This window comes from Macrotis lagotis, chromosome 6 (genome assembly GCF_037893015.1).
Source record: "Macrotis lagotis isolate mMagLag1 chromosome 6, bilby.v1.9.chrom.fasta, whole genome shotgun sequence".
Classification (NCBI taxonomy): domain Eukaryota; kingdom Metazoa; phylum Chordata; class Mammalia; order Peramelemorphia; family Peramelidae; genus Macrotis; species Macrotis lagotis.
Window position 1 is genome coordinate 178,744,653 of NC_133663.1, and position 19,984 is coordinate 178,764,636.

At 32.0% G+C, this 19,984-nt stretch overlaps 1 protein-coding gene across 1 annotated transcript in view; it reads left to right on the forward strand.

Moving 5' to 3' along the window:
- Positions 1-19,984, forward strand: part of MYO16 (myosin XVI) — an 851,952-nt gene that overhangs the window by 357,476 nt on the left and 474,492 nt on the right. The window contains exon 14 of the mRNA XM_074192022.1: positions 5,223-5,328. Within this exon, the coding sequence (XP_074048123.1) occupies positions 5,223-5,328 (106 nt within the window). The remainder of the gene's footprint in view (positions 1-5,222; positions 5,329-19,984) is intronic.

The following is a 19,984-nucleotide window of genomic DNA, read 5'->3' on the forward strand; positions in this document are numbered from 1 at the left end:
TTTGTTCTTTTGGTTTCAGGTGAAGGGAGGAGAAAAGGTAGATTTTTTCTAAAGAAAAAAAATGAAAGTTGATTAAAAACTTAAAGCAATTAAAAGACTGAAATTTTAAAAATATAGGAAGAAATGAAGCCAAGGTCACTTTTCTTGGATCATAACCAAAATTTTTTGCCTAACATTTCAGTTTATGTTGCTGCCATTGGCATTATTGGCATTGCATTGTTGTTTTGTAGTTCATTCGTTTCAGTCATATCCTTACAATGCAACCCCCATATAGGACTTTCTTGGCAGATACTGGAATGGTTTATCATTTACTTCTCTAGCTCATTTTACAGATGAGAATACAAACAGGGTTAAGTGACTTATCCAAGGTCACATACAGCTAGTAAGTATCTGAGGCGAGATTTGAAATCAGGTCTGATTCCAAACCCAGTGCTCTCTCCACTGTGCCTCCTAACTGCCCTGTAGTTTGGATAACTGATTCATACAATCTTGTATTTTTGGTAACACTAATATTTCATTTTAATGTTCCAGTTGTATTCCCCATTAGACTGTGATCTCCTTGAAGTAGAGGTTATCTTTTGCTCTGTTTGTATCCCCAATTAGCATAGTACTCCAAACCTGTTAAGTACTTGCTAAATGCATACTGACCAATGTAGTAATTTCAAATGAATTCAGTATGGGATTTCCTTCCACCTACAAAAAGTCTAACTTTTGTGTTATTTAGAAAATATCTTTCTAGAGTTGTGGACAAAAATATTCATCACCTTGTGGCCTACCTGATTTTGCATTCTCTGAGACCATGCCCAGGCACATAAACAAACCTTGTTCAGTTTGACAAGATCTACCAGATCTTTTGCTCAACAACTCAACCTTTCGGGGTCTAGAGAGACCTCTAATCTTAAGACCAAGACCAGGCATAAAAAATAATGGAATTTAATGAAAAGTCTTATGAAAAGTTATAATTTGCATAGGAACCACCTGTTTTCTCAAATCTATTCTGATCAAACCTGAAGAGAATGATATAAAAGCAGTATGCATTAAGAAAAATAGTTTCATTTTATGAGCAACTCATTGACTATAGCCAATGAGATCATCAATAGTTGTCCACTAATTTGGATACCTTACTAATAAACATCAGAAGTGCTTTTGTGCACTGAAATTTTAGGCAATAAGATAAGGCTGGAGAGCTGTACTTCCAATTTGAATAGGAAATTTTGGTTTGCAAGACAGTGAAGACTTCAGATTGTCTCACAATTGTCCCATAGTCACTGATGTCCTCAAACCAGTATGAATTAGAATTTTTCAACAGTATCTAAGTCATGCCTAGTTTGGCATTCTCTTGTCAGAAATATAAAGTTAAGGATGATATATAGATATAAGAGAGATATCATCACTGTAATGTCATTTCAGTGCTGTGAAGATTTAATTAAATGCTGAATATTTCCAGCTAACTGAGTTCCCAAAAGTGAGTCTTCTCTATTATCTCAATGACACCCTTGAGAGAACTATTTCTTCTCCTCATAAAGCACAAAATTCAATTCAACAATCATATATTATCTAACTGCTCTATACAGAGCACTGTACAGGGCCCTGAGGGATATAAAGATAAATAAGGGATAATCTCTTTCTCCATGGACTTCATAGTAGTATGGAATAGAATACATGAATTCTTTACTTTTTTTATTCTTAACTTAAATTTAAAATTGATCATTACTAATAAATGGATAATCAACAAAACATGAAGTAAATCTTCAAATATGCTCTCCATGAAACATTAACAAAATTAAAATCTGGTGAAATATTAATTCTGGATCCCAAAGAGCAAAGGAGGAAAACAATATGGAAAAATCATATATATATATATATATATATATATATATATATATATATATATATTGTACAATCTTATATGAACATTATATGCACAATCTTATATGCACATTATTTGCACATAAGTAAAGGTATATTAACTTAATGGAATTTCCTATCCCTTCAAAAAACACCCTCCACTCATATGATGATGATAGAAAGAAGGGAGGGATGTACCAAATAAGATGGCACCCTTTTGCATTTCATTCAACTAAAGATCAAAGAAGAAAAAAGAGACAGTGAGAAATAAGGAGAAAAACAGAGACAGAGACAAAGACACAGAAAGGAAGTCAAAGACAGAGGTAGATTGAAACAGACGGAGGAGAATGAATGTGAATATGTCAGTCCAAAGAGGGAACTAGAGGATTATTAGTCTTTTCCATACTGGAATACCTAAAAATTGTAGGCACAAAGTTTAGAAGGTCAAGTTTATAAGGACAAAGAAAATTGTTAATTTGTGTATGTCTGTTCCATTCTTTCTTATAGAGTCATTTTCCTTTTCTTTTGCCTAGCATAGGACAGAGAAATGATTAAGAATCTGAAGAAACAATTGAAACAGCTCACATCGATCAGCTAGGAAAATAGGAGTGGTTCAGGTTTTGATGAGCAAATACTGAAACCAAAAATGTATCCAGCACTTCATTCTAAGGATCTATAAGTACTTTGAAAAATAAATCTATACCTGTGATTTAACTGGTATAAGGAAATGAAAGAAATTCCTTCAACTAGTACAGAGCAGCATCTATTCTTCAACCTATCATTTTAGGGAGTTATCCAAGACAAAGGTCAATTAAGAATTTTGCTTGGTTTCTCACAGGTAGTCAGAAAGGGTGTATGTTGAGAAGAATGGAACCAAAGTTTTCCAGACTCTGAGGTAAATTCTGTATCCAAAATGTCATACTATTTCTTTAAGGATAAATTCATACATGCCCATTCATGGGCAACTAGATAGTACAGTGGGTAGAGCACCAACCCTTCAGTCAGGGGGATCTGAATTCAAATCCAGTCTCACTTACTGTATGACCTTGGGCAAGTCACCTAACACCTCAAATCCAGGACCATCTTCAGTCATCCTGATTCATATCTGGTCACTGGACCCAGACGGATCTGGAAGAGAAAGTGAAGCTGATGACTTAGGACAGAGCCCCACCCTTTCACTCAAATCCAATTCATGTGCCTATCTTGGTATCACCTCCCTAATAGGTCTTCTTGGAGAATTAAGGATCATCATCATCATCATCATGTATCATAATTGATTAATTTTTTTCCCTTACCACCTATTTTGTGGAGCCTTCACCTTAAGAAAAGTCAAGTAATGTAAGAAAGAGGAGGGGAAAGAGAAGGAAAAGAAGGTGGAGAAGGAAGAAAAGAACTAACTTCTAATCCCAAACTCAGTATTAAAGACCATTTGACCTTATATAAATCACATACCTTTTCTGTATATGATTTTCTTTCTCTTTAAAATGAAGAAGTTGGATTAGATGATGTCCAAGGCTAGATCCACTGCAATGTTCTAAGTCTTTGTAGGATTTTTCTGTCCATTCAATTGCTGCTTCTGCTTTTTATTCTCTTCCAACTGACAAAATCATAACTTTGGTATTTCTCATCTATTTTCTGTGTATTCAAATATGTATGACTTTTATTCCATGTAAATGATTATTCAATGTTTATAAAAATCTGAAACTTTGTATAGAAAGCTCCATCAGATTCATAATATTAATCAGGTTTTTTTTCTTTATTTTTATTGTAAGATAAAGTAGAACTATACTTCAAGGCATTGATAATATCATATTTGTATTGCTTCCTCTAATATTAATTATAATGACTCTAGTTGTTTTGGAAAAGAAAACAGCATTATTGTATAATTAATGATGTATATTTGGATATGTACACAAATAATCATATTGGATCAAATGTTGTATATACAATATCTATTACTGGATAATAAACAAATCCCTGATTAGATAAATCAATAATTTTATTCAAAATAAACTTCTTGGAACAGTGAAACTGTTTTGCCTTAATAAAATGTTTTAATGAATGTGTTGGTGAGAATTGTGTTCCCAGTCTGGAATACTTAGAGGAAAATAAAGGAGATAACTAACTTTTTTTTTGCTATGAATTATCAGATGAAAATAAATGCTTTGAACCTTAATAAAAATATACATGGCCTCCCTGGCCCCTAATCTTTGTTCTTTATATTTAAATTTCATGGATTTTGTTATCTTGAGATACTTTCATTTTTTTCCTAGGTGATAGATTCTAAAGAACTCTGTTGCAACCCTACCACTCCTTACAAATAGCCCCTTGCCAAATGTTTTCATTGCTATATGTTCATCGGTGCAGGATTATTTGTTGTTCAGAATGAATCATAACCAGATTTAAGAAGATACCTTTAGGTTACCTTTACATAAATACGGAAATTTTTCTTCCTACAGAATGCTGCTTTACAATATTCTGTTGTAATATTTTTAATTTATAGCAATTACCTATAAATTATAGAATTGTAATCATTATATAATGTCTTACTTTTCTGATTCCTATTTTACTTTATATCAAAATATTAGATTTTTAATTATATCAGGGGAAAATTGCAAATATTCCATTTTTATTATGGCAAACTTTAGCTTTTGATTATCCTTGGCTTTTTTTGCCAATTAAAAATATATTAGAGGGGCAGCTAGGTGGCGCAGTGGATAAAAGCACCAGCCCTGGAGTCAGGAGTACCTGGGTTCAAATCCGATCTCAGTACTTGGGTTCAAATTCAACCTCAGACACTTAATAATTACCTAGCTGTGTGGCCTTGGGCAAGCCACTTAACCCCATTGCCTTGCAAAAAAAAAAATCTAAAAAAATTAGAAGAAACTATGTTACAGTGGAGAAAACACTAAGTCTAAGATCAAGAAGACTTGAGTTCACAGCTGGCCTCAAACGTTTATTAGCTGTTTGATTTGTTTGATTCTGGTACACGTTTCTCTGTTTCTACTTATTCACCTATAAAACTGGGATAATAATATCACCTACTTCTCAGGGTCATTGTGAGGATCAAATAAGCTCAGGTTTGTATACCACTTGACAGAGAGTAGATATTAAATTAATACCTGTTTCCTTTCTTCCTAAAGTGCTTTGCAAAAAGTAAAGTATTATATAAATCTGAGTCATTATTATTATTATTATTATTAAATAACCAATAATAATAATAATAATCTAAATATTTCTAAGCCCTAAATATCTAATTCTTCCTTTGCCTTTAAAGATTATTTCTGCTTAGTTGCAGGAGCCCATGCATAATTATGACCAGAATGACAAATAAGTTTCTTATCTGACTCTCTCTGCCTCTCTCCCCACTATAGTGGTGAAAGTGGTTCAGGAAAATCTGAAGCCAGCAAACAAATAGTGAGGCATCTCACATGTCGATCCAGCTCCAGCAGGTGTTTATTTGACTGCAAAATAAAAAATGTAAGTACCGTCATTGTTAGACTCATAGGAATGCAAGTTGAAGACAGAATCTAAAATTCAAGAAGTGGATATAAACTTAATATGTTTCTTCCTCTGACTGATTCAGGTTTCACATGGGAAAACTTAGGCCAGGATAGATAAGTTGATTTTTAAAAGATCATATAGCTAATATAAGTAAGTGACAGAGCCAGGACCTAAATTGAAGTCTTTTTATCCCTGGTATACTTTCCCCCAAAGAAAACTGTCTTCTTCATTATTTTTAATTCTAAAAAGGTGCATTTTACACATAGAAACTTACAAACATGAATTTACATATAATAGATTTTCTAAATAGCATTTATTATGTCATGTATTTGACACATTTTGTCTTACAGTATGGTTACATATGTATGTATGTATATATATATAAATAAGATGATTGTTAACCTTCAACTCCTTTTGATCTGTTACTATGCTTTGTTTTTGTTTTTACTTTTTTTGAAACTAGGATATTGAAATTTAGTAAACTAAATTTTTATTTACTTTAAACGTATTTTTCAATGATAGTGGGGATTAAAGAACTTTGAACACTAGGTGGGCATAATTATATATGTGAATTAGCAAAATTGTTCTGGCAGAGTCTTGTATCAAGATTGAACAGAGAGGCATGTGGAGAGGAGGGAAGAGAAAGTCAGTAGGCTATTGTGGTGAATGAAGCAAGAAGTAATGTAGCTTAGATTAGGATAAATATGGTGAGAATGATCATTCAAATAATATTTGGGAAGAACTTTCACCATTTCTTGGCAACTGACTAGGCAAAAGAGAGGGCTAAATCAAAGATGGCAGATGTTCTTAATATAGGTGGCTTAAAATGGCAGAGACCATCATAGACACAGGGGAATCAAATGTATTTGATGTGTTGGCTGAAATTTATGCTGAAGATGAACAAATGACAGAAAGTTAAGAACTCATTGGTATCCAGAGATATAAAATTTGAAATTATCCATATAAGGGTTGAGGATGAAGCAGTATATATGAGTTATATTGATAAGAAAAAGATGAGGAACAGTAGAAAGTGAAGAAAAATATAAGAATTTCATAGAGGATGCCAAGATATGTTATGTTGTTTTGTTGTAAACTTTCATTCTCAAAGAAGACCAAGACATCAAGTAAATAATATCATGGCACGCACATAATTTGAATTTAAGTGAAGGGGTATTGTGCAAAGACACCATTCTCATTATCTCTTTCAAAACCATCTGATCTCAGTGACATGAATAGAACACTGTACAACTGTTGTTTCAGATACAGTGGGAGAATGTTTTAGATATAGGTCTTTCCCATATCACCAAGGCACCTTGGTGCTACAGCATCATCAGGTTTAGGGGATTTTTACCTAGTAATATGTAGTCAAAGTTCCACAACTGGTAGTTTCATCACTTTTGCTCTTTATCCAGTCAGGTACATCCCTCATATTAGGTGATAAATCTTCATCAGTAGGGTACATTTAATGTATGGATTACATTATGGACTACAGGTCCATTTGTAGTTGGCAACAAATTTTCATCAGTAAGATAAAACTAACCTAGCCTGTTTCATGATGATTAATTTTATTCAGTTCTGCAACCTTAGGGGCAAGCAAAGCAGTATTTAAAAGTATAGAAATAGCACCAAGAGAGGAGAGTTCCAAAAAAAATATGAGTGGAAGGGTTAGATTTGGAAAGGAAAATTAAAAGCAATCATGTTAAATGACATATATCCTTTCAGTAAACCACAAAACAGAATAATTTGCTAAATATGTGATGGCAAATGAAAGATTCTGATTTAGAATAGTCACTGTCCCAGTTTGTGTATAAAACAATTGTTAAATGTGACTGATCATTTCAATAAACTAGAAATACACTTATTTTTTGCCCACTATGACTTTTCTAATGTGACCAGAAATATTAGTAGAGGCAAAGAGTTTTCATAAAATTTGACTCATCTTCATAAACTATTATGTCAAATTAGAGAAACAAAGAATTCATGAATAACATCATTCATGTATCTCAGTATTTACTTTTATTTAATAAGTAGATAAATTATTGCTTTATTCTTACCAAAATATGGACCATAATTCCTTTATGAGAAAGAATGAGCATGAGTTGCAGGCACCTTTTTAACATGGGGATGTTACTCCTACCCTAGGGAGAGAAACAAGAGCTCCCAGAGAGATCTATTCCCATGATCTATCTCTATCAGTAATAACATAGCTAAAGGTCATGTAATAATTAAATATAATATATAAATGATAAAATTTTTATGCCCTTGTCCTGATTTTAAAAGATCTAGTCATACTTAACAATCTATAAATTATTTATTTTTAAACCTCAGCTAGCCAGAATATCCCCAGTGCCTCAAGAGGAAAAAGGACAAAAAAAGTCTTAGTATCTAAAATATTTCAAAAAAAATTCTTATAATAAAATTTAATTCATAAGACACTCCTCCAGTATTTTATACAAAGCTTATTTGCTTGTTAGATGTCTAAGATGACATTCTTAGTTTGGTTACTCATTTTCTTAAATTCTATTATTGTAGAAGCAGCAAATTAGAGGGTAAAGAGACCATCATATTAAAAGAAAAACAAGTCAAACATCAAGAGTGTATAGGTTTTCTTAAAAAGTCTATCATCACAATTTGTATGTGTTTTTGCAAGTATATATATTTGAATCCCAAACTCAAAAAACTTAATGATCTGAGACCATTTAATGTCAAGCTGATTATCCTAATATATCTCAGGCAAGGATCTCACTTCTTTAATTCAGTGAAATAACTGATGTACATAAAAATGTTTGAGTCATTGAGAAAAACTGTGACAATGTTCATGGTGTTTTGACAGAGCAGGGATATAGTGAATTCATTTTAATAAAACACTTCAATAAAAATGGTTAAAATGAAAAAATAGACAAATTCAAGTTATCTGAAAAATTCATTTATATGGTATCACTTATTTGTATAAGTTGAATGAGTCACTTCTAAAACTATAAGCCATTAATTCTTTGTAATAAGCTTTTATTTTCTTCCACTGGATCCAAACTGAGTTTTAAAACTGCCTCTATGCTTGTCTTTGATATATTTCAACTACTTTTATGCAGATATTTCAAATTTTCTCATTTTAATGAAATGGTCATAGGGAAAGCTACATTTATTCAGAAACTAATTTTTACTTAAGACAATTTCTATTTGAACAGAAAGCCAATAATTTCATACAACTGAATTTTTTCTTTTAAAAACAGCTGAATATGAATTTTTTTCTAAAAAGGGGGGGTATTGGGGATGTAAGCAGTTAGAATTGATGGTCAAATAGGTTAAGTTTCTTTGATTATGAGGAGTGGGTGTCAAATGGATTAGGCAGAGAAATAAACACAACATCTCAAGCCAGGTAATCATCACTTCACAGTGAGATAAGACAAATGTGCTGATGTAGACAAGTGATAGCCTGGAGAGGGAATCCAGATTCTCATTCAATTAAGGAATTTCTGGATGTGCACAACACACACACACACACACACACACACACACACACACATAGACCTATAGAAACACACCTGCACTTCAGTGATTATGCATTCAAGTACATCTGATTACATTGTGATAAACACAGCTGCATTTATGCTTGTATCATTTATCAGAATAAGAGCCTAGAGAACATTCAAACAGGAAAACTCCAGATCAGTTTTGTACAATGACATATTCAGTTTCTGTCATTCCTTGTGCCATGAAATTCTGCCTTTTTATGGAGTTGCTTACTGGGAAGTAGTAATCTTACTATAGCTCTATCTAGTTTGAGAAGTCCCTTTATGAGAACTAATACTGCTTTACAAACTGTAGGCAATTCACATGAAGAAAATTCACATCGTGAACTGGGTGAATATATCAAACATAATGCAAGTATTTGTGATAAATTTTCAACCATTACTTTTGCATTCTAATGCCTTTAAAATCAATGAGATCTGCTATAGCTGACTAATTTTCCCATGTTAAAAAAAAAAGACTTCTTGTGGTGGAGTACCAGTGCCCCTTGATATGGAACTCTCTCTCTTCAAAGGCAGAGAGTTAGTGAAAGCAGGAGATGGGAGAGTTTCCTCTTCACTCTCATATTGGCTTCTTCCCAGAGTCTTTTCCTTCAGGAACATGAATTAGAATTGGCATCATTCATCTTTTCTCTTGAACCTGGAGAGAGTGCAGAACCATAAGAGATTCCAAAAGCATCTGAAGAAATTTGAAGAGACTACTAAAGTCTCTTGACTGAAGTTTTCCCTTTCTTCTGTTTTTGTTTACTAATTGTCCCCAGATATAGGTAATTGACACCTTTATTTGAAGAGCTCAAAATTATTATTTATATATTTATATAATAGTTTACATATTCTAGTCTATAGTTGTTTACAGAAATTTAAAATATTTTAAAGATCTGGTGTCAAATTGGAAGAAAGCAAGACATCACTTTCTTTGGTGTTTGCTTTCATTTAAGATCCCAGTGTCTTATAAAATGTGTTAAAATATCCTGAAATTAATTAATGGGAGCAATAAAATTCAATGGCTTAATTACTTCAGAGTCTTTAGATATTTTCCATAAATTATTGGAATAATTTTCCAAGTAATATGTATTTTTAATTTCCAAAATATACTGTGCATTAGGATATATGAATCATCTTCCTTTTCCATATTACTATCTTTCAGATCTCCTTTGTGACTCTTTAGTGAAATCTATGATACCAAAAGAATTTTGTATGAATTTGATAGTATTGTACTTTGTTCTTTTTTAAATTTGATTGTTTTTTTGTTTGGTTTAGTCTGGGTCATTTTTTCCCCACTGAAGAGTGATGGTTTCCATGAACCACAATTTTCTGTCCTGGGAAATGACACTATATGTGTGTCATAGAGTACCTGATTGTGAAGGGACCGAGTGGAGAGATTTATATTTATCCTAGAGATACTGAGCCAATAGACATGAGTGGAGGGAGGTGGGTGACATAGACAGACATACCCTTTAGGAAAATTACATTTGCAATTGAATTGAATTGAAAATGGATTGTGTGAGTGAGAATTTTAAGGAAAGACATCAAAAGAAGGCGATTAATGTAATCCAATGAGAGGCAATAAGGGTTTATACAAGTGCAGTCAGTAGCTGTATGCAGAGAAAATGGAAGATATATTAGAACTTTTGCAAATGTAAAAACAAGAAGACTTGATAGCAAAATCCATATATGTGGTGAGTGAGGGGGCTGACACTGAGATTACTAACCTGTTTGACTGGGAGAGTGATGCCCTCAAAATAATAGTTAAGAGGAGGGGAGTCTTTTAGGCAAAGTCATCCTATTTTTGGACAAGTTGAGTTTGATATTTATGTCACTCTTGATTTGAATTCAAGCTTAAAGGAGTGGAATGCATAGAAGACAAGTTTAAGAGGGTTAAGGAATGAGTTGGATGTCACAAGTTTGCTTAGTGCCTATAAATAGCATAATCTGTTAACTAGGACAGGAAACAGAGATGAGGTGACATCTGGGAAAGTGCAACGAAGACCAGAGCAAATTAATTTCTGGTGGTTCTTATTCCATTAATAGGTACATAACTACACTTTTAAAAAGTTCAGTATGGATGTAAGATCGTCCTATCTACACAAGTCTTAATTTTATTCTTGTATACTTCAAAACATATCAAATATGATGCTTTATGTGAACTACAATCATTTTATTATAGATATTTTCTTTCTTTTTAGATGGAATCATGATCAGTGGAAATGCTATTGTCAATTTGCTCCAAATTTGAGTTTCTTAAAATTAGTGACAAAAGATCTTCCATGAAAGAAAACTGCTTTGGAAACAAATTATCTGAGAGTTCCCACATTTAGTAGTAGTAGTAGTAGTAGTAGTAGTAGTAGTAGTAGTGTAGTAGTGGTGGTGGTGGTGGTGGTGGTAGTAGTAGTAGTATTCTTTACTAAGGAATTTTTTGCATTAGTCCTATAGAAAACTCTAGAGAAAAGATATTTTATATATATATATATATATATATATATATATATATATATATACTTTTAAAAGTCCTAAAATTAAGAAATTAGTGAAATTAATCTATTCAAATAATTTAATTAGAGTCTCTTAATAATATATTCTTATACCAAACAAAGGGATAACAAGATTTATAATTGACCCCAAGAGTTGCAGTCAGGAATAGCAGTCAGGAATAGTCAGATCTCCTATTATTTCATCCAGCATTCTTTTCACTTTACCAAACTCTCTTATATAGACATGGTAATTAGATTCATATTCTAAATTAGTATAAATAGAAATTATACATATTTACTTCCAAAAACTTACAAGAAATGAAAGCATTAGAAGATAGCTTCTTTATTTGTGACATTAAGAGCAAAGGTTCACAAAAAAAAAGCTTCCATTGGCTTTCAAAAATTGTCCAAAACACATTTCTTTACTGCCATCTAATGGATAAATAGCTAATCAAAATGTAAAATTTAGAATATTTGAATCAGTATACTTTTATACTTATTCTTATAGCTATTTTCTATAAGTGTATGTCATGGATAATTATATATAATTATATATGCATATATCTGCTTACATATGCATGTGAAAATTATTCATGTTTGTACATATATTTATGGTCATTCTTTTTTCAAATCAATATGTGCCAAAACATTAAATGATAGTGCCATATATAATAATACACATATAATATAAAAATAAGAATGTATAACAGTACATATATAACTATATAGCTTATATGAATACCTGTGTTTTTATATCAAAGCATATATTCCTATGTTCTTTCTCCATTAGATTGTATAATGCTTATATACACTATATTATATGCTTATGTAGTTTAATTGCAGGCTATCAGTACAACAGACCATAATGCATACATGCATACTATGAATAAATGTGTGAATTACACACAAACATATGAGTATAAACATGCATATATAATAGTATTACATCTGTGTCTGTTTTCCTTGTGATAAAATGTATGCCACTGAGTTTAGGAAGCTTCATTCTTTTTTTACATCAAAGTGCCTATCATGGAATGCTGTTTAACAAATGCTTGCTGAATGATTAATTCAAGTTCCATTTTTTTAATTTAGATTCTTTTACTTGAAAGTCAGCTGATAAAAGATGAATATATTAGAACATTTTATAATAAAGTGATGAAATTTCAGGAAAATACCTTGCATATCATCTACCTCAACACATTCCTTTTGTAGAGGAGTAAATTGAGGACCAAAGATATTTTGATTCAAATTCAGCAAGCAATATTTGTTAAATTCATATCATATGCCATGCAATGGGCTAGATGTAAGGAGAGATAGCAATTTAAATAAAACAAGTTCCCTGATCTTATGGAGCGAAAGAGTAGTAAGGGAAAAGACACAGACACAGAAAGCTTTAATGTAGACAATTACATGCAGAACTCATCAAAAGATGAAAATCAAAGTGCTAAAGGAGAAAGGACACTGAAGACAAAGATAATGAGGGACATCCAAAGAGAGAATGAACTTTAAAGAATGATTGAGCATTAAACAGCTAAGTAAAAACAAACATTATAAGGATAGATAACTTTAGCAAAAAAGAAAAAAGAAAACCTGTGGCAAAAATTCATATTAGACATTTGACAAAAGGCTGGTGGGGTCATCTGGAGTATCTAAGTATGACTATAGCATTTAGTTATGACTATGGGAATCTATATGACTGGAAAAAGAAATAGGTAGGTAGGTGAAATTTAACTTTAAAACCAATGTGGCTTTAGTTTTTTGCAAAACTTTGAAATACAGGTGTTTCCCAAGGTTTTTTCCTTGATCCCCACTTCTCGCTCCACTCTTTGGAGTGATAGGTGAAGAGGGGAGAGGAGGAAGTAGAAAATTAGGAGGAGGAGGAGGAAATAGAAGCATTGCCTAATTGAATGGGTATTGCCTCAGACAAACTGAGGCCTGGGAAAGATCTTAGCTTAAAAATGTCAAGGTCTCCTACTGTACCAAAGGCATCCTGACTTTTCTTGCCACTGAACTATAATGACTCTGGAGGAGAAAATAAAATAAGCCTTTATTTTACAGCCTTGCTTCACTTTAATACAATTCACTTGCATGGCAAGATATCAGCTTCTTGAAGAGAGCTAAAGAAGAAAGCAACAATTATCTTTGGGAGCAATCTCATCAACTCCCACTGATTTAATTATTTCTATACTAATAACTCCCAGATCTATAAACCTAATCCCATTTTCTCCCTTGATTTTTAGTTACTCATCACCAATAGACAATTTATTACATATTTCAAATTGGATTTGGTGGCAACAATCTCCAACTCAACATGTACAAAACTGAACTGATGACCTTTCCCAGTAAACCAAACTTTCTCTAGAATCACCCTAATCTATTGAAGGTATTACCTTTTTTCCTAGTCTATCAAGTTTGTAAATTCAGCATCATCCTGAAGATGCTTATTTCTCTCACACCACATTATCCAAAAAATCTTGATATTTCTACCTATATAACATCTCTCTTCTTAGTTTTTTTCTTTAATCACATATCTAGCATCTCAGTTCAAATCTTCTTCACTGTTCATCTAGATTATTTTAATCCTAATCAGTCTTCCTGTGTTATATATCCCAATTCTAGTCCATCCTACCAAATTTTCTTTAGTCGCAAATCTGATAATGCTACTCCCTTATTCAAATTTCTTACCTAGAATCAAATAAATCTTTCTTGGGCTTTTAAAGCCCTATACAATCTTATACTAGTCTAGTTTTCCATCTTCCTTATATAATTTAAATACACAATATAAAGGAATGTACCATATTTTGTAATAAAATCACTCTTTGTTTCTATTCATAAATGCCACTCTATCTTTCCTCTCCTTGCATTTGCAGGAGAGTCCTTTGCCTAGAATGTACTCTTTCCTCACCTCTACCTCTGAGACTCTTTATCTCCCTTCAGGATAAAGAAGCACCATCTTCTACAGGAAACATTTCCTAATCCCATCAACTGGTAATGCTTATCTCTTAAACTATCTTATATTTTACTACTTTATCTGTCATGTCTTTGAAATATGATAAAAATATTTATAGTATATATATATATATATATATATATATATATATATATATATACACATATATACCTATTCATTCACACCTCTATATGCCCATCTCCTACATTAGTTCTTTGTGTTCAGGAATTACTACATTGTTTATCTTTATATCCAAAGTGCCTAGCACATAAAAAGTGCTTCATTAAATAGTTGATGATTGATTGATTGGTTTATTGTTTGAATAGGGAGTAAATGAAAGAGAGCAGCACTTTGTAGTCCTAGAGTTATGAACTTTAATGCAAATGACCTATATTTTGAATGAATAACCTATATTTATAACTTATATGCCAAATATTGAAAGAACTTACTTCAGAACCTTACAATCAAATGGGGAGGCATTATAAAGGAGAATGATATTCAAGGAAGGGAATTATAGTTTGGTAAGTGGCAAAGCTCATGAGAAAATAAATAAATAGATTTTCATTAACACAACCTTTCCAGTGGCAGTGGCATACAGTGATGATCTGATTTCAATCCTCAGGAAAGAGGTATGTGCATATGGGGGGTGGAGGGGGGTGATAATTCTTGCATTATCAAAGTAGAATAAAAATGAGAACTATGGGAGAGAACAGATCTGAATGATTCCCTCAAAACAGCTTCTAATGTCCCCAGTTTGTGGAATGGGACTAGCTACAGAAAATTAGCTCTGCTAAGTACTGCTTATAGAAATTTAGAGAAGTCATTTCAATTTTTGTTGGATGTGTTGTCATTTGCAATGGAAGAAGTTGGATTGGGTGATTAATTAATTTATGGTCCCTTACAGCTCTAAATTCTATGAATCTAAAATTTATGATCAGGGAATTGATAATGACTAGATAAAGCATAAGTAGAATTAAACTTCTAGCAGGGTACAAAGACTGATTGAAAAGGAGGCAAATTATTATTTTTATCATTTTATTTTTTATTATTTTATTATTAAGAGGTTATTTCTGGTTATTCCTCCTAATGTCCTTGATTACATATTTTTAAGCATCAGTGTATTTAATGTTTTATTCTATCTGACCTGACATTCATTGTGTGATAAAACATTCTGTTGCTTACCTCATGAATGCCTTCACATAGAGCATCTTCTGTGCTTAGGATGCTCTTTTTTGTTCTCTAGTTCTGAACTTATAGGAGCCTCCAAGTATCAGTTCAAGTGCAACTAATGTCCATCAAGAGGTCTTTTTGGATATACATTTTGTTGATTCTGCACCCCTCAATAAACTTTGTTTTTATTTTGCATTTATGTTGCATTGGCTTTCCTGTGTTCATGTTTTCCCCTCAAAAGAATGTAAGTTTCTGCATGGTAGATTATATTTTTGTCTTTGTAACATCTAGTGCAAAATAGACCCCTTAATAAATGGCTGTTTGATGGGACTGATTGAGTAGTTGTGGTTACTTCCATTGCAGGAAATGAGTAGTTGTAGCTACTTCTCATTGCAGTGAATGATATTTCCAAGAGAGAGAGGAAAAGAGAACAGGGATGAAGACAACAAAATAACTCATGTTTTGATTTCCTAGGAAAAGGAAGAAGAGTCAGCAAAAGAGAAATATAAAATTATAAATCTTTAAGTCTAAGGGAGAAAAAAAGAATACCTAGTAGGAAGGAATAGTCCATATTGTTAAATACTGAAGATATATCAAGGACAATTAATATTGGAAAGGTCTTTAGATCTTGCAATTATGAGGGCATTGTTGATTTTAGAGGAAATGTTCAGTAGTGTAGTGGCTATGAAGCATGGCAAAGAATTGAGGGAAGAGTAGGTAATGAGCAAGTGGAACTATCTATATTAGACATCTTTCTCCCAAGAAATTAGGAGAAATAGAAGAGAAAAATAGGAAAAGTCTGGTCTCCTGAACATTTATTTATTTATTTATTGAATTTTTTTATTGCAATTTTTAATGGAAAAAAATTTCTTCTCCCCTGTGCATTGGTGGGGGAAAGGAAAAAGACTGGATTTGAACTTCAGCCCTCCTGACTCCAAGAGGTGTTCTATCAACTGTACCACCTACCTACTCCCATTTCATTTTTTTTTCAATTAACAGAAATCTATTTCAGATTAGGCAACAGCAAAGACAGACAATATAAAGAGCCAAAAAAAGAAAAATTATATTTTGCTGAAATGTAATATAAACAATGAATTAATTTCAATATTCAACATAAATGTTCCCTCAATATTTAAAAATGAAAAAGAAAATACAAGAAAAATAGACAATAAAATTATAATGGTGGTGAACTTCAATTTATCTATCAGTCTAAAATATTTTTTTTAAAAACCAGGTTGAGGAACTGAATAGATTTTTAGAAAAATTAGATAGGATAGACCTCTGGCAATTATTAAATGGAACTTAAAAAGAGTATACATATTACATTTATATATAATCATTTCTCATTACCTAAAAATCTCACAAAAATAGCAGAAAAGCAGAAATATTATACCCAACCTTTACTAATCATTATGTAATAAAATAATATTAACTAATTCATGCTAAATAAATTGAAAAGATATTAAAAAGAAATGGGAGATTAAATAACTTAATCTTAAGGAATTTTTGAATCACTCTGGGATCTTATTCTTAGATTATCATTCTTATTCTTGGATTACTAAGCAAAAACTATGGCTCAGGTGAGGTTATTCTCTATTATCTTAAAGTGAATAAAATCAGATTTTCCAATAAGAATAATTATCCTTCATGATCAAAGACTATCATATCATCATATATATGATGAATTTTGTTTATTATAGTGAGGGCAGTGCAAAGACATCCTTCTCACTGCCTTTTCCAGAACCAATTTACCCCTTGGGCTGATTTGATAGGAAACAGGACTTCTGATGACACTGGATGCTGCAGGATTCCTTGGTCTTATGGATGAAGTTTCTTTCCTTTATCAGCAAAACTCCCTGGCACTCCAGCAACTCCAGCATATCATATGGTGGTTTTTGGTGATATCTTTATTAACCACACTGGTGTAAAATTTCTCTAGTGACAAAAGAATCTGAAAGAACAGAATGAATGATGGTGACTACCTTAGGATAATAAATATAGCATATCAAAATCAGCAAACCAAGGACTTTTAGCACACTGGATAGTAAAACTCTGCTTATTGGGTTCAGACTTACAATGGTTAAGAGGTTAAATAATTTGCCCAAAGTGGCACAACAAATAGTGATATATAGCCAGGAGTGGAGCCCAAGTCCTCTGATTGTCACTTTTATCATTAGGCACTGAATATATAAAGGCAAAAATAAATTATGCCCCACCCTCAAGGAAATTGTATTATTATAGAAGAGAAATATATATATATATATGAATATATATGTACACAAACATTTAACAGAATATATACAAATTAAATGCAACATTTTTCTCTATTTCATAATATAGTTCAATGTAACCTTTATACCTTGGATATATATTTGGTTATCTCTTTATTTTGTAATAATTAATACAATATGACACAATCAGGGTCATGAGAAGTATAAGAGAAATAAAAATTAATAGGTAAAACAATTTAAAAATCATTTCTTAGATATTTAGCTTTTAATTAATTTTTAGTAAATAAGTATTATGAAACATTCAAATTGACACAGTTTTCTTTATTAGTTTCTGTTATTAGTTAAAAATATTAAACAACATATGTCTGGATAAGAAGATAAAAATAGGATATCACTCATGAGAAGTGATATAATGAAATCTATTCCAAATTATATTATTAGTATTATTTCTGCCACTGAAATCTTCTAATATTTTCCTCTTAGTCTTGTTTTCTTTAAAAACAAAAATGATAGGGGTGGCTAGGCAGGCCAGTAGATAGAGCACTAGCCCTGGAATCAGGAGTACCTGAGTTCAAATCTGGACTCAGACACTTAATTGCCTAGCTGTGTGACCTTGGTCAAGTCACTTAGCCCCATTGCCTTGTAAAAATAAACAAAAATGATAACAGTAAATTTCTATTATGAACATTTTTTTACTAGGAAGCTAATTTTTATGTTTTGGAAGTTTAAAAGTTAGTCACATTTCTAAATATCCTTGAAATCACTGCAATTCAAAATAAATTTTAGTCACCAGAAAGTATTTATAAATGCATTATCATACGTCAAGCACTGTGCTAAATGCCATCCATTAAAAGAATCAAAAACATTTTTGATCTCTAGTAATTCACAAGTCTACAGGTCAAGTAGCATCACAAACCTAGCATAAAAACCTTCATTGAAAAGATTTTAATACATTCTATTTACAATCCCAAACCAATAACACATACCATTTATTAGGCAGCAAACATAATATTTTATAATCTTTCATAACTGAAGAGTATTTGGAATGAATGGGGTGTTTTTATATAGCAAACTCAGAAATATTTGTTTTTAAACCCAGAAAATAAAGATCAAAATGTCATTATTAAATAAGAATAATTCAATTCTTAGAGAACTACATGGCATGCAAATTGATTTGTTCAGAAAATCTCAGGTTGTCGAGGACAGAGGAAGTAACATTTGAATTTGATTCTTTCCTGGCGTGAAGAAATCCTTTCTGATATATAGGGAAGACAAAAAGGGCATAGAGTGCTCCTGGTTGTTATTCTTTGGAGATCTGTTTGATCACTCTCACTGTCCACCCTTGGATGAAAAAAGCAAAAGAAGCTGTTTTTGAAACACTGTTATATAGATCATCTTAAGAGCTGCTAATAAATGTTAGGATCTTTATTAATAGATTTACTAAAGCCATAAATGTCCTCAATTTTTGGATTTCCCCAAGAAGGCTTCAAGAATTATATAGGAAAAAGCAACCATATGTTGAGAATAGCTTACATTCATATAGGATTTAAAATTTTACTAAATGCTTAAATGTCCCTGGTATTTTTTTTTTTTAGTTTTTGCAAGGCAGTGGGGTTAAGTGACTTGCTCAAGGTCACACAGCTAAGTAATTATTAAGTGTCTGAGGTCAAATTTGAACTCAGGTCCTCTTGAGTCCAGGTCTGGTGCTCTATCCACTGCACCACCTAGATGCCCCTATCCCAGTTTTAAAGATGAGAAAACTAAGTCATTTAGAAGGTGAATGATTTTCCTAGAGTGACAAAGCTAGGGCACAATTTGAACCCAAGTCTCACGTTCAATATTCTCCCTACTACTTAATATTGCTGTTAACTCAAATTTACTACTTGAAAGAAAAGTTCAGACTATTATTGATAGCCAAATTTTTTAAAAGGATTCTTTGACACATCTCTAAAAAGTGATTGTTTTGTCATTTTGTTACTTTTTTTTAATGATGGGAGAAGCGATTATTTTTCTATGTATATGTATATTTATATTTATATATATATACACACACACACACATTTGAATATGTGTGTGTATAAAAATGCTACAAGATTAAATGACTGTTCTGAGACAGGTTATGTAGTGATTGAAAGATTTGTTAAGCTCTATAGAGCCCTATTCTTTTTTTTTTTTAGGTTTTTTTGCAAGGCAATGGGGTTAAGTGGCTTGCCCAAGGCCACACAGCTAGGTCATTATTAAGTGTCTGATTTGAACCCAGGGACTTCTGACTCCAAGTGCTTT